Source organism: Natator depressus, chromosome 1 (assembly GCF_965152275.1).
Source record: "Natator depressus isolate rNatDep1 chromosome 1, rNatDep2.hap1, whole genome shotgun sequence".
Taxonomy (NCBI): Eukaryota; Metazoa; Chordata; order Testudines; family Cheloniidae; genus Natator; species Natator depressus.
The window spans coordinates 67,676,121-67,692,427 of record NC_134234.1 but is presented as its reverse complement, the minus strand read 5'-3'; the positions used below and the strand labels follow the sequence as shown (position 1 = coordinate 67,692,427).

The 16,307-nt window shown below is 45.9% G+C and overlaps 1 protein-coding gene across 1 annotated transcript in view; it reads left to right on the top strand.

Moving 5' to 3' along the window:
- The window catches only part of DIAPH3 (diaphanous related formin 3), a 541,978-nt gene that overhangs the window by 118,291 nt on the left and 407,380 nt on the right, over positions 1-16,307 (top strand). The window contains exons 11-14 of the mRNA XM_074961715.1: positions 184-300; positions 8,802-8,920; positions 9,031-9,095; positions 9,951-10,055. Of these exons, the coding sequence (XP_074817816.1) occupies positions 184-300; positions 8,802-8,920; positions 9,031-9,095; positions 9,951-10,055 (406 nt within the window). The remainder of the gene's footprint in view (positions 1-183; positions 301-8,801; positions 8,921-9,030; positions 9,096-9,950; positions 10,056-16,307) is intronic.

Genomic DNA, 16,307 nt, shown 5'->3' with positions numbered 1-16,307 from the left:
AGAAAATTCAATTCAGTTTTTGTGTTAGCAATATAAGATTTTATAACACAAAACTTGACTGAAATGTTTTTCTTTACTGTGTTTGAACAGTATACTGCATTTTAGTAGTTTGTTTAAAATAAAAAGAAGTATATCCTAGACTGCAAATAAGAGTTCCTGTTTTCTTCTCCTTAACTTGTTTACTGAAGCAAATGATGTTTACAATATGGTGTGGAACACAGTAAAGGACACTAGTGCTGAAGGATATTTTCTTTCTATTCTCCAGCATCTTTTGCTCATACGAAATGATTATTTTATACGGTAAGTTAAAATTGTGGTAAATATCAGCTCTCTAGCTCTTGTGTTTCATTGTGCCAAACTGAATAATGGCATATTGCTTCAATAAAATCTAGTGACACATTATTTTGAGTTAGTCTATCAGTTTTGCATTTTGGGTTGCTATTAGAGAAATAATTGATATTGTACAAATGGCATTATTACTGCATAATAAGATGGCATAAAGAAGAGACTGAGATCTGAAAGAGAAGAAACTAAACATGCTTATTTTCTTTTTGGTAAGAACACAGTTGTGCTTTAATCTGAGGCCTTGTCCATATTGGGATCCCATATTGGGATCATTAAAACAAAATATAAAAATAGTCGTCTTCTCGATCATGGAAATCATGCTGGAATCTTTCTAGAAATATGGCTTTAAGTACTAACGCTAGGTGGATAAAGGTTCAATATTAGATGTACAGATAGTGATGTATGTTCTTAAATTAAGATTACTTGTGTTCTTGAATTGGGAGTACCAGGTGTACAATTCAGACATGCGCAAACCATGTCTTTTAAAAATTTGGCCCTGACTAAAGATACGATGGGGAGCTGCTAAGTTGCCCTATATTTAGGCTTCCAAATACTCCTTTAATTAAAAATTCTTCAAGTGTTTGCTCATGTCTATTCCATTCTAGGTGTGTGTCTGCCACATGCACAGTTATTGGAGACTTTACCTTAGCGATATCTGTAGGGTCGGCTGCAGTGCCTCTGGAGTGCTGCGCTCATGTGTTGGTATATTAGGCGCCGCTGGGCGCCCTCTCAATTCCTTCTTACTGCCTGTGGTGGTTGGTCAGACCACACCTCTCCCTTGCCTCGCAAGTGGTCAGTGGTTGTTTCCCTTTCGACTTTGTGTTATAGCTGTAAATAGTTTTAAGCCCTATACTGACTGGAATAGGCCTGTGTCTGTCAATGACCCATGCGGCAGCTGTCTGAAGTGCCTGGCGGGGGGGAATCTCACATCAAAGACAAGTGTTGCATCTGTAAGAACTTTCGTCCCAGCACAAAAGGAACATGACATTCATCTGAGGGCCCTCCTCATGGAGGTTGCTCTTCGCCCAGCCTCGGAGCTGTCCTGGCTGGACTCAACCCCCAGCACTTTGGGCTCGGTGCATAGCGCATCCCCGGCACTGGGCTCTATCCAGCACTAATCCCCTTCACTGGTACCCAAGAAGTCTAAAAAGTGGGACTTGACACTGAGCAAAATTGACCAAGGGTCATTGGGTAAAGGACCCTGTTTGGACTGCCTGCCCATGCCAGAGCTGCAGGAGGACACGTCCCTGAGGGAACCTTCTACTCCACTAAGGGATCCGCCACTGACTCCAGGAAGCAGTAGGGGATGCATATTGATGGTGGAATCAATGCCTGCCCAGAGAGCCAAGGACTTTCCCAATACAGCCGGCACTGTGTGTAGTGTGGACCCGGCAAAGGCTCCATAGGCGGGCAAGCCAGCCATGAAAGCCTCCCAGAAGGTGAGTGAACACCGCCAGTCTCTGGAGCCGAGGCAGAGCTCTTTGTTGCTGTGCGCCTGGTCTGTGCATCAATGTAGGTCACCGGTTCGCAGCCACAGATTGCTGGCACCATGTTCCTGGTCTCCGCCATCTTTTTGAGACTTGCCCAGAGGGAAGTGCCAGTCACCGTATGGTTGGCACCATTCATCCTCATGCCGACTATCACCGTCACCTAGACGCTCTCCAGCATGGCACCGGTCTGCCTACTCAAGGCACTGTTCACCCACAGTGAAGGTTAGCCGCCAGACTCGGGCGTCGATGTCTCCACCATGGTCAATGGAGGAGGATTCCTCCGTCAGAGAGAGGGAGTTCAGCTCCTCGCCAAGACAGAACCGATGTGATTGGGCTACTGAGGCTGTGTCCATCTCAGAGATGTCCTCCTGGCAGCAGGCCCATTGGCCTGCGCAATGGTGTTACTGGAATGCCTGGGGCGTGCCAGTTATGCCAATGCCCTCATCACCCCAATCGTCGGTCACCATGTCAGACGGTCACCAAGTGGCACTGGGCTTGGCGCATGAGGCACAAGCAGACGCTGAGGTGGCGTGGTAGGTACCCACCCCGAGACCCTCTTCCCCCAATGGGGGATGATGCCCTGAGCCCTTCCCCAGTGGTTCAGTCATCCTTGTCCTCTCCAGATGAGACTGTGGCTGAACCCTCTTGCACTAGCCCACCAGATGACTTTAAGGAGCACCAAACCCTGCTCTGAAGGATGGCCACTAACTTAGGCCTACAGGTGGAAGAGATGGCGGAGCAATCAGACCATTTGTTTAATGTGCTCTCCACATCCACTCCTGCATGTGTTGCGCTCCCAGTGCATGAGGGGATCCTAAAGATGGCCAAAGCTCTCTGGCAAACCCTCTTCTCAATCCTACCCACTTCCAAGAGGGCTGAGAAGAAGGGGTTCGAATACTTATATGCTCATCCACCCCGGGGTCAAACGAGGGCATTCTAGTTCCAGCCCCAAAAATAAGGAGGCCAAGAGACTGGACCTTTTTGGAACGAAAATTTATTGCACGGCCAGTCTCCAATTCAGTCGTGAACCACCAGGCTCTGTTGGGGAGATAGAACTTTAACCTGTGAGACTCCCTCCATAAGTTTAAGGACTCCATGCCCCAGGAGGTGGCCCAAGAATTCAGGGCCCTTGTTGAGGAGGGTACAGCAGTGGCTCTGTGTTCCCTCCAGATGGCCTGGGACATGGCCGATTTGGTGGCCAGGATGGTCACCTCGGCAGTGGTCATGAGGCGCATTTCCTGGACAGGTAGTCCTTGATACAAGATGTCCCATTTGTTGGAGTGGGACTCTTTGTGGAGGAAACGGATGCAAGGCTGCACAGTTTGAAGGACACTTGGGCCACCCTCTACTCAGTGGGTTGCATAATCCTCAGTTGGCGAGGAAGCAATTCCGGCCACCTCCGATGCCAAGGCCTTTGCAGACTCAGCAGGAGTCTACATGCAGAAGAAATACTAGTTTTAGTCACTGCCATCCTTCCTGTTTTCATTTACCTGAGCAACCTGGCCTGGCAAAACACCACGGGGGCCAGAAGTGTGCATTTTGACCGTGCGCCCTAGTCAATTCCTTGGATCCGTCCCATCTTTTCCTCAACCGTCTCCATTACTATCATTCAGCCTGGTCGCAGGCTACCTTGAAGTAGACAACCTCCTACAACGGGGGGTGGTGGAGGAGGTCTCTCAGAAACGGAGGGGGAAAGGTTTCTACTCCCACTATTTCCAGATCTCGAAAGCAAAAGAGGGCTTAAGACCCATTCTGGACCTATGGCGACTCAACAAGTACCTCCAAGAAGTTGAAGTTGCGCATGGTTTTACTGGCCTCCATCATTCCTTCCCTGGATCCGGGAGACTGGTACGCCGCTCTCGACTTGAAAGATGCTTATTTTTGCATATCAATCTTCCAAGGACACATACGGTTGCTCTGTTTTATGTTGGGCCAGCGCCATTTACAATTCATGGTGCTTCCCTTTAGCCTCTCCTCGGCTCTGTGGGTATTTACAAAATACATGGTCCCAGTAGCCATTTACTTGAGGTGTCATGAGATCCAGGTCTATGTCAATCTCAATGATTGGCTCATCAAAGGTCGCGGGATCAAGTGCAGAACAGGTTCGATCTGGTGTGTTCCACCTGTCACAACCTGGGCCTGTTATGAAACAAAAATAAATTAACCCTCATACCAGTGCAAGGAATAGAGTTGATTGGAGCAGTCCTCGACTCCTCATGAGCCAGAGCTTTCCTTTGGGAGGCCTATTTCCAAGCCATGTCAGAAGTGATCTCCCGTGTAAGGGGCCACCTGCTCACCACTGCCCATACTTGCCTGAAGTTGCTAGGCCACATGGCTGTCTGTACTTACGTGGTCCGTCATGCCTGGCTCCACCTCCGGCTGCTACAGGAGTGGTTGGTTTCAGTCTACATCCCCAACAGACACAATCTAGATTGGGTAGTCAGGGTGCTGTATCACATCCTGTCGTCCCTGGAGTGGTGGTTGAACTCTGGGTTGGTATTGCAGGGAGTTGCCTTTGCGGCCCTACCCCCTGTTGCTAACTCTGGTTTCCAACTCCTGGGCTGGGGATTCCGCCTGGGTGAGCTAAGTACACAAGGCCGCTGGTCGGGGTTGACTGCTCCCTCCACATAAATGTCAGGCAGCTCAACGCGGGTCACTTGGCCTGTCAGTCTTTTTGGTTCCACTTACAAGGCAAAGTGGTTCAAGTCCTGATGGACAACACCGCCACGATGTTCTATATCAACAAGCAAGGCAGAGCCAGATCATCGGTTCTCTTCCAGGAAGCCCTTCTCTCTGGGATTTTTGTGTGCAGCATGCCATTTATCTCGTGGAAGCCCATCTTCCCAGAACCAGGAATATATTAGCAGATCTCCTCAGCAGAGCCTTCTCATCTCGACACAAATGTTCACTCCACTCCGAGGTGGTCAGTGGGATCTTCTGAAAGTGGGACTCTCCCCATATGGACTGGTTCGCAACTTGTCAGAACAGGAAATGTCAACTGTTCTACTCATTTCGGGGAATTGACAGGGGCTCCTTGTTGGACAGCTTCTTACTCCTGTGGTTGGACGCTCTGATGTACGCTTTCTCATCAGTGTCATTGCTTCACAGAGTGCTCATGAAGATCAAGCAGGATAAGGCCAAGGTGATTTTCATAGCCCCGGCTTGGCCTCACCAACACTGGTCCGACATGCTCATGGACCTGTTGGTGACGACCCCGATGGAGCTGCCCCTCTGGCTGGATTTCTTGTCCCAGAATCATGGCTGGCTCCTGCACCCGTATTTAGCAGCGCTGCCCCTAACAGTTTGGTTGCTGCATAGTTAACTGCTGAAGAGCAGGAGTGCTTGGCCCACATTCAGCAGGTCCTACTGGGTAGCTGAAAATCCTCCACTAGAACAATCTACCTGGCCAAATGGCAACGATTCATGTGCTGGATCTCGGCCCAAGGAATTAGCCTTGAGCAGGCCTCGCTGCAGTCGATACTGGACTACCTTATGCATCTCAAGCTCTAGGGCTTGTCCCTTTCATCAATTAAGGTCCTCGAGCCCTATCTACACCCCTTACCACACCCCCGAACTCGTCTGCCCTCTATCAACCCTCCCCCCCCCCCTTACCGCGCTGCCTGGAGCACCGGGTCAGGCCGCGGCTCTGCAACTGCGCTACCTGTCTGCCCAGAGAATTGCATTGATGATGTGGTGCACTGAGGCTGCGGGGGAGGGGGAACAGCAGGGGAGGGTCCGGGGGCTAGCCTTCTAGGCCATGAGCTCAAGGATGGGGCAGGAGGGTCCCGCTGGCCAGATATGGCCTGCGGGCCGTAGTTTGCCCACCTCTGTCTTAGAGACTAACAAATTTACTTGGATGTAATTTTTGTGGACTAGAACCCACTTCATCAGCTGCGTGAAGTGGAAAATATAGGAGCAGGTAAAAAAACATGAAAGGGTGGGGGTTGCCTTACCAAGTGTGAGGTCAGTCTAACGAGATAAATCAATTACCAGCAGGATATCAAGGGAGGAAAAATAACTTTTGAAGTGGTAATGAGAGCGGCCTGTTACAGACAGTTGACAAGAAGGTGTGAGTAACAGTAGGGAGAAATTAGTATTGGGGAAACTAGGTTTAGGTTTTGTAATGACCCAACTTCTCCCAGTCTTTATTCAGGCCTAATCTGATCGTATCCAGTTTGCAAATTAATTCCAGTTCTGCAGCTTCACATTGGAGTCTGGTTTTGAAGTTTTTTTGTTGAAGAATTGCCACTTTTAGGTCTGTTATCGGGTGACCAGAGAAATTTGAGTGTTCTCCTACTGGTTTTTGAATGTTATGATTCCTAATGTCAGATTTGTGTCCATTTATTCTTTTGCATAGAGACTGTCCGGTTTGGCCAATGTGCCAGCAATGCCGCTCTGCCATGTACATGATGGCGCATATCACATTGTTAGATGCGCAGGTGAATGAGTCCTGATGGTGTGGCTGATGTGATTAGGTCTTACGATGATGTCCCTTGAATAGATATGTGGACAGAGTTGGCACCGTGGTTTGTTGCAGGGTTTGGTTTCTGGGTTGGTGTTTTTGTTGTGTGGGGTGTAGTTGCTGGTGAGTATCCGCTCCTATAATTTCCACTTCATGCATCTGATGAAGTGGGTTCTAGCCCACGAAAGCATACGCCCAAATAAATTTTAGTCTCTAAGGTGCCACAAGGACTCGTCATTCTTTTTTCTCATAAAGAATCTCATGTATTGCATATTGTGTATCAGTGTTGTTTATATCTTGCTAGTGGCTAACTGGATGTGCCCTAGGTTCCACACCTTAAAGCCCCACCCAGCAGATTTGTTCCCCCAACTCGCATACATCATCGGTGATAAAACTACAGACAGGCTTAACTATGAAACTGATTTATTTAACAAGACTTTAAACAGTAACTGATAGGACCTCCAAATAAAACAGTACATAAAGGGTATTCAGGTACAGGTTGGCTTAACAAATTGACATGGTCCAGGTCCCAAACCCACAAGACAAGGGAGTTTACCACAGGTAAGGTACAGACATACTACACCAGGTTCAGAGGAATGGACCCACGACAATGGATTTCATGGACTAGGTACAACAGGATTCTCGAACACAGGTAAGACAGGAATCAATCAGGAACAGGTAACTGGAACAGGAATTTGGATCTTTTACTGTGATCTTCTGTAGATCCATCGAAGTCTTGGCTAGGACATGCACTGTGTTGCCACCAGGAAGGAAGAACAGTCTCTTCTCTCAAGTGCAGCAGTCTTTTATGTTCTCTTGTTACTAGGGAGATCACATGCCATGTTACCCTTGCTCTTTTCCCGCCTCAGAGGGAAAAAGATCTCAATAGTCTCAAGAAGAAGGGCACCAACATGGTGGACAAACCACAACTATTTAGAAACAAGATGGCAAAGTGCAAAAACAAAATGGAACTTGTAGATTTTCTCCTAAGTGTTTGACATTACTTAGACCACTTCTCTCGCAAAGATCTCTCCACGTTCTACAAAGCTCAAGGAACTTTGTTAGTGTTTTTGAGAAACATTCCCAACTTCTGATGGATGCAGGCCAACAACGTGGTCATCTGTATGTATGTTTTACCGGACATTAAGCTATTTTTGAAGCTTCTAGAGATGTTGGTAGATTTGGAGAGATGGTTCTACAATCCCTTTTCTGATAGACTCTGAGCCCTGACTACCTTCTGAATTACTTAGCAGTCACCTAACATGTAATCACTTTAACAGGGGGATGGGTGTTTGTTTACCTGTTTTGCAACTGTTGCTCTTTGAGATATATTGCACATGTCCATTTCATGACCAACTCTCCTTCCCCTCCGCCTCGGAATTTAGTTCATTGTAGTTCATGTGGGGTTGGGATGGCTCTGCCTTTTATACCCTCAGCTGGAAATACAAGCAGGCTCAGGGTGCATGGACTACACCTTTGGGCACCACTATAGGAAAAAACTTTGGCTTCAGTACACTGGGCACATACATCCCTAACATGGAATGGATATGTGCAGCACATCTTAAAGAACAACAGCTACAGAATAGGTGAGTAACCACTTTATTGCAGTGTTTCTAGCCTGCCCTCACTTTAAGAATACTAGATATGACTAGAGAATACCCCATCCTGATATTTAAGAACAAAACTTTAATTTGATAGGAAATTTTGAAATGTACAACAGCTTTAAATGTACAACAGCTTCTTTGTTACATGGGGTCATCCGCTTCGCCATAATAAGGTGAGAGGTAGATTATTGAGATCCATGCCATTGCCACAAAGAGAAGGTGTCTTCTTGGCTGCTGGTCATACTCTACCAAGAGGAAGACTCTTTTCTGCACAAGTTCCACTGCTGGCCAACATTTACATCCCTCAGCTCTGTGATTCATAGTAGGCGAGCAGAGGGAAAGGAGGACCAGGCAGTGGAAGAGCGCATGCAGGAGAAGAGACAAAAGCTGCCGAGTACATGTGAGGAAGAAAGGGGCTAGTAGGCTGGAATATATATGCAGGAGGGCTAGGTGATAGAAGGGTTAGGGGGAAAGAAGTACAGAACTTACGGGTGGGGGAGAGAAAACGAAGAGCGAAACAAGGGTGGGCCTTTTTAAAGGGGAAAAAAATCAGTTGCATTTAAAGTTAAAACTGCTTACATGAAAATATGTGAGGAATGTATCCGGTTGCTGTAGGTGTTAGATATTGCGTTACCTTAAATGGAATCATATTTGTGTGGGATTTGATCCGTGCTGCATTAAAAAGTTTGAGACCCACTGGTTTAGCTGTATTTGTCCTTGAATGGTGAAATGCTGTGAACTTGTTGGAATTTAAAACTCTAGTTCTATGAAGCTAAGTCATTCTAAATGCTTTGGCCTAATGTATTCATTTTGAAATACCGTTGATTTATGACACTAATATAAGTATGCACTGACAAGTAAAAACATTGTAAAATGTTTTCCTTCTCTTTCCTTCTTTAGACCCCAGTATTTCAAATTAATTGAAGAATGTGTGTCCCAGATAGTATTACATCGAAGTGGAACAGACCCAGATTTCACTTATCGTAAAAAGTTAGATGTAAATTTCAGTCATTTAATAGGTGAGAGCAGTTTCTAGAAATGATTATTTTGTGGAAATGTGTTTGTGTGTTTTTAAAAAGCAGAGTTTAAATGGTGTATAACATTAAGAACCTTATAACTTTGGTTTTAGATGTTTGTGTAGATAAAGCAAAAATAGAAGAATTTGAAGAGAGAGCTTCAGAACTTTCCAGGAAAGTAAGTAATTTTGAAGTTATCTAATCAGAAAGAGGGTTTACTTGATTACTATATAAATTTCGTTACTGCAAATGTGATAAGTCACAACATATTTTTATTTTTCAGTAACCAAATTTATTAATTAGTGAAAAAATGTGTTGTATGTGTGTCATATGCAGAGAAGGCAGGGATCTAGTGCCAAGTTAGTTACCGCATTCTGACCCTATTTTTATTTTAAATTGTAAACAGCAACCCTAGCTTTACATAGTGAGAAATTGAAGTCTTTTATATATGACTGGAGTTGTATGTTATAAACTTTTTACCCAGTAGAATAGACTGAGAGATCGAGAATAAAAATTGACACATTTTATAGTCTAAACAGAATACATTCTAACTCTCAGATTTAAGTCAGACTTCATTTACACCACATTCTTGAATAGTGTATCCCCATAAACAACTTTAAGTTTTGATATGATGGTATTCCCAAACTGATCTTTGAAGACATTTTTTACCTTGTAGAAAAGTCCTTTTAACCAAATACTTGTATAATCTAACTAACGTATTAGTTTGATAACATCAAAACTTAGTGTAATCTGCTTGGTTAATGCATCGCATTTCATACATTAAAACACACATGATACTGTGGTGAACTGATTGATATGTTTGGATGAAATTTCCAAAGTGCTCCCTCTCTTCTTGGCACTAGTAATTGCTATGGTTTTTCACTTGGGGATTAAAATATTCAAGTAAGAGTTAACTGGTAAGAAAGCTATTCGTTTCGTGTTGAAAGATAAAGGAAATATTACAATTTTCTGAAGCAACATAGCAGTGTTGTTAATATCCGCTATGCTCTCATGTTGTTTTTTTCTCATACAGTTTGAAAAAGAATTTATAGTCTATCAGGAGACCCAGTCCCTACTGCAGAAAAAAGAAGAAAAAATCAATGCGCTAGAAGCAGAATTACAGGCTTTTAAATCCCAGGTAAAGGACAATATTAAATAACATTTTTCTATACCATAATGTCACTAGTGAAACAAGCATACTTCATTTAATACTTTTCAGACCTTAATACAATGCGTGAGGTTTTTAAAAAAGAAAAATGAACCCATTTTCAGAACATAGTTTACTATCAGTTTCTTTTGTTTGTGTGCCACAAATCTTTATTAAAAAGAATTGTAGTATAACATTAATTAGCTGCATGAACTCCCAGTTGATCCCTGTTTTGTGCCTAGGCTTATGATAATTAAACCAGTTGCTTATATTTCATTTGGGTTTTACTTTTCTTGTCACATATTTCCTGAATAATTAACCACAAAGGGTAAGAAATCTACTAGTAGATTTGGCATTCATCACTGATCTTTATCCCACCGCAGGAAATTATTCCTCATGCAATTTATTTTGCTGAACCTTCAGCAATGGGTATCCTGCAGTGAAAGATAACCTCTAGCTGAATGAGAACACTTTCTAATAATTTTTCAATTTCCAAAAGTAAACAGATTTTAAAAGATGACAAAAAAGAGAGTAAATCCAGATTTTAAAGGAGATAACTTGCATATAACTGCTGCACATTTAACATTTAGGTAGTAAGAACATATGACCAAAAGATTTCCCAATGTTTTATAGCGAGGAGTAAAAGGAATAGAATCTAAACGTTGACTAGAAGCACAGCTCCTTGGATAAGAAGTACATGTAGGAAGTCGAAGAAATATATTTCTTCGAGTACTTGCTCATGTGCGTTCCATGCTAGGTGTGTGTGCGCTGCGTGCACTGTTGCTGGAGAATTTTCCATTAGTGGTACCTGTAGGGCCACCTGTAGCACCTTCTGGAGCTGTGCACATATTCGCTGGTATAAGGGGTGCCGCCAGGCCCGCACCCTCTCGGTTCCTTCTTACTGCCTGTGATGGTTGCTGAAACGATTCTTCTTGCTGCGGCAGGGCCCCTTTCTCAGTGTTTTGGAATTTTCTCTGTTCATTCTTAGTATATACAGTTCTTAGTTAGAGTTAGCATATATAATAGTGTAAATAGTTGTTCCTGGTGTCGAGGGACTTTTTGCCCGAGTGATTGGGCATGCTCCCGTTCCCAGGCTTCAAGCCGTGTGTCTCTTGTGACAAGCTGATGCCAGTGAGTGACTTGCACCCTACATGTCTAAAGTGCCTGGGGGAATCTAATGTTAAAGGTAAGTGCCACATCTGCGGGGACTTCAGACCACGCACTAGAAGAGACAGACATTCAGCTGAAGGCCATTCTCATGGAGCCAGCCCTCAGACCAGTCTCGGAACTGAGCCGTTCTGAATTGGCGCTGAGCACTTCGACATTTGTGTGGAGTGTTTCCCCGGCACCGTGCTCTTCCTGGCACTGTTCCCTATTTCTGTTGCTAAGGAAGAAGCATAAGAATCAGTACACTGTGACAGGGTGCTCTCCAGTGCAGAAAAGGGACAAGTAGAGGAATGGCAACTCAGTTAGACCCATGCTGGGCCACTCATCCTCCCCTGAGCCATTGATGGTGCCGCCAATTCCATCTAGAGTGCCGAGTCTAGTTTGAGACCCACTGCTGACTCCTGGAAGCAGCTGTGGTGCCAGGCGTTGGCTGCCTCCTTCAACACTGGAGGTGTTCCAAGGAGCAAAGGACCTGCTGGCCCTCCCAATTCTGCCAACCCCACAAATACCCCCAGCAACCAAGATGGCCAGTGACAGGAGAGAGCAGGAAGTGCTGAGCGCCTTCCCTGTACTGATCACCTCCACACTGTTTAGAAGCAAGCCTTCCATGATCCTAGCTCAGCAGTCACTGACCTGTGCCTGTCCTTGGACCCCCTAGCACCACATTGTCAAGGTTCCTCCCCCACTCTGAACTCTAGGGTACAGATGTGGGGACCTGCATGAAAAACCTCCTAAGCTTATCTTTACCAGCTTAGGTCAAAACTTCCCCAAGGTACAAAATATTCCACCCTTTTGTCATAGAATCATAGAATCATAGAATATCAGGGTTGGAAGGGACCCCAGAAGGTCATCTAGTCCAACCCCCTGCTCGAAGCAGGACCAATTCCCAGTTAAATCATCCCAGCCAGGGCTTTGTCAAGCCTGACCTTAAAAACCTCTAAGGAAGGAGATTCTACCACCTCCCTAGGTAACGCATTCCAGTGTTTCACCACCCTCTTAGTGAAAAAGTTTTTCCTAATATCCAATCTAAACCTCCCCCATTGCAACTTGAGACCATTACTCCTCGTTCTGTCATCTGCTACCATTGAGAACAGTCTAGAGCCATCCTCTTTGGAACCCCCTTTCAGGTAGTTGAAAGCAGCTATCAAATCCCCCCTCATTCTTCTCTTCTGCAGACTAAACAATCCCAGCTCCCTCAGCCTCTCGTCATAAGTCATGTGCTCTAGACCCCTAATCATTTTTGTTGCCCTTCGCTGGACTCTCTCCAATTTATCCACATCCTTCTTGTAGTGTGGGGCCCAAAACTGGACACAGTACTCCAGATGAGGCCCCACCAGTGTCGAATAGAGGGGAACGATCACGTCCCTCGATCTGCTCGCTATGCCCCTACTTATACATCCCAAAATGCCATTGGCCTTCTTGGCAACAAGGGCACACTGTTGACTCATATCCAGCTTCTCGTCCACTGTCACCCCTAGGTCCTTTTCTGCAGAACTGCTGCCTAGCCATTCGGTCCCTAGTCTGTAGCGGTGCATTGGATTCTTCCATCCTAAGTGCAGGACCCTGCACTTATCCTTATTGAACCTCATCAGATTTCTTTTGGCCCAATCCTCCAATTTGTCTAGGTCCTTCTGTATCCTATCCCTCCCCTCCAGCGTATCTACCACTCCTCCCAGTTTAGTATCATCCGCAAATTTGCTGAGAGTGCAATCCACACCATCCTCCAGATCATTTATGAAGATATTGAACAAAACCGGCCCCAGGACCGACCCCTGGGGCACACCACTTGACACCGCCTGCCAACTAGACATGGAGCCATTGATCACTACCCGTTGAGCCCGACAATCTAGCCAGCTTTCTACCCACCTTATAGTGCATTCATCTAGCCCATACTTCCTTAACTTGCTGACAAGAATACTGTGGGAGACCGTGTCAAAAGCTTTGCTAAAGTCAAGAAACAATACATCCACTGCTTTCCCTTCATCCACAGAACCAGTAATCTCATCATAAAAGGCGATTAGATTAGTCAGGCATGACCTTCCCTTGGTGAACCCATGCTGACTGTTCCTGATCACTTTCCTCTCATGTAAGTGCTTCAGGATTGATTCTTTGAGGACCTGCGCCATGATTTTTCCAGGGACTGAGGTGAGGCTGACTGGCCTGTAGTTCCCAGGATCCTCCTTCTTCCCTTTTTTAAAGATTGGCACTACATTAGCCTTTTTCCAGTCATCCGGGACTTCCCCCGTTCGCCACGAGTTTTCAAAGATAGTGGCCAAGGGCTCTGCAATCACAGCCGCCAATTCCTTCAGCACTCTCGGATGCAACTCGTCCGGCCCCATGGACTTGTGCACATCCAGCTTTTCTAAATAGTCCCTAACCACCTCTATCTCCACAGAGGGCTGGCCATCTCTTCCCCATTCTGTGATGCCCAGCGCAGCAGTCTGGGAGCTGACCTTGGATTGGCCGCTACCACCACCAAACAAATACTGGTTACTGGGAAAGAGCTGTTTGGACACGTCTTTCCCCCCAAAATACTTCCCAAAACCTTGCACCCCACTTCCTGGACAAGGTTTGGTAAAAAGCCTCACCAATTTGCCTAGGTGACTACAGACCCAGACCCTTGGATCTTAAAAGCAATGAACAATCCTCCCAACACTTGCACCCGCCCCCCCCTTTCCAGGGAAATGTTGGATAAAAAGCCTCACCAATTTGCATAGGTGACCACAGACCCAAACCCTTGGATCTGAGAACAATGAAAAAGCATTCAGTTTTCTTACAAAAAGACTTTTAATAGAAATAGAAGTAAATAGAAATGAAAAAAAAAATCCCCCCTGTAAAGTCAGGATGGTAGATACCTTACAGGGTAATTAGATTCAAAACATAGAGAACCCCTCTAGGCAAAAACCTTAAGTTACAAAAAAGATACACAGACAGAAATAGTTATTCTATTCAGCACAATTCTTTTCTCAGCCATTTAAAGAAATCATAATCTAACACGTACCTAACTAGATTACTTACTAAAAGTTCTAAGGCTTCATTCCTGGTCTATCTCTGGCAAAGACAGAATATAGACAGACCCACATACCCTTTGTTTCTCTCTCTCTCTCCTCCCAGCTTTTGAAAGTATCTTGTCTCCTCATTGGTCATTTTGGTCAGGTGTCAGCGAGGTTACCTTTAGCTTCTTAACCCTTTACAGGTGAGAGGAGATTGCCTCTGGCCAGGAGGGATTTTAAAGGGGTTTACCCTTCCCTTTATATTTATGACACACATGATGGCACAAGTGGGTACCGCTCCATCATGGTTGTCAAGGGAAGAATCCTCTTCGGAGTCCGAAGGGGAATCTCCACCTCACCAAAACCTTAACACCAGTACCCAGCCTACACTCCACCGGACTTTGGTAAAGGCCGTCACCTGGCCACTGGCTAATGCAATGGCTATATTGGAACCCTTGGGGATTTCTCCCAGTACCTCTCCTGCTTCCCACCACACATACTCGGTGGCTTCAGATAGATGTACCGGACCCTGATTCTGATACTGACCCTGGTGCCACTTTCGAGGATGTGGTCTCAAAAGACATGGTGGAGGCAGAGGAAAAGGAGGGTACTGTCCCTCCACTACAAGCCTCCTCTTCATTATCCCCAGGTGAGGTGGTGGCAGGACCCAGTAACCTGCTCCCTCAGGATGATTTAAGGCCAACCAGGATTTCTTTGAGAGTCACAGCAAACCTGGGTCTGGAGATTGAGGAGCTTAAGGAGTCTGCACACGGTCTGATCAACATCATGGTGGCAGCTGTGCCCTCTAGAGTGGCTTTGCCCATTAATGAAGTAGTGATGTGGCAGTGAAAATGCTGTGGAAACCCTGTCTTCTCTCCCCTCCCTCCCTGCAAAGAGGGCAGAGAAGAAATAATATGAACCGGCAAGCAGATTCAAGTACCTTCATTCGCACCCCTTCCTGGGGTTCCTGGTAGTGTTGGTAGCAAATGAGCAGGACAGGAAGGGGCAGTCAGGTGCTACCCCCAAGAAAAAGATGCTAAAAGACTTCTAGACCTTTTTGGGCCGAACGTTTAGTCAATGGGCAGTCTCCAGTTAGTATCTCCAACCAGCAGGCTTTGCTGGGGAGGTAAAATTTTAATCTATGGGACTCGTCCAAATTTAAGGACTCCCTCCCATCGGAATTGAGGTAGGAGTTCATGGCCATCCTGGAGAAGGCAAAAGTGTGGTCAGAACATCCCTCCATGTGGCTCTGGATTCAGTGGACTCAGCAGCCAGGAGTATGGTATCGGCAGTCACTGTGAGGTGCAGTTGGTGGCTCCAGTCTAGAGGCCTCCCTCCTGAAGTTCAACAGTCTGTCCAGGATCTTCCCTTTAGAAGGCTCCTCCCTGTTTTTGGAGTCGATGGACTCGAAACTTTATGACTTCAAGACTCGAAGGCCAACATGCAGTACTTAAGACTTCGCATGCCACCACCATCTAGAAAGCATTTTAGACCCAACCAGCCTTCCAGATTTGCAGCATCTACCAAACAGGCGCACTACAAAAGAAAGGGAAAAGGTTACAAGTGTTGCAAATCCCTCCCGTCCACATCAGCCTCACAGTGAGGCTCTCTCAGATGTCCTGGCAGTGCCAACCAGGCCTTTTGAAGGTGTGCCCTTTACCAGTCTCAGCTCTGGATCGGGCCCCTCTTTTGTCGTTGGACTGTCTGTCACCCTTCATCCCAGTGTGGTTACACATTGGACCATTGGGTCCCTTTAGTTTGTATTCACCCACCTCCTTTTCTTTCACCCTCCTTCCTCTTCAGGGACCTTTCTCAGGAGCAACTCCTCGCTCAGGAGGTGCAATCCTTCCTAAGTGTGGAGACCATAGAGGGGGAAGGGATTTTACTCCTGGTATTGCCTAATCCTGGAGGCCAAAGGGGGCCTATAGCCTATTTTGGACCTGCATCGCCTCAACAGATATGTCAAGAAACTGAGCTTCCTCTTGGTCTCCCTGGCCTCTGTCATTCCCTCCCTGGACCCAGGAGATAGGTACACCATCCTCAGCTTAGAGTGCTTATTTTCATATCTCTATCTTCCATGGCC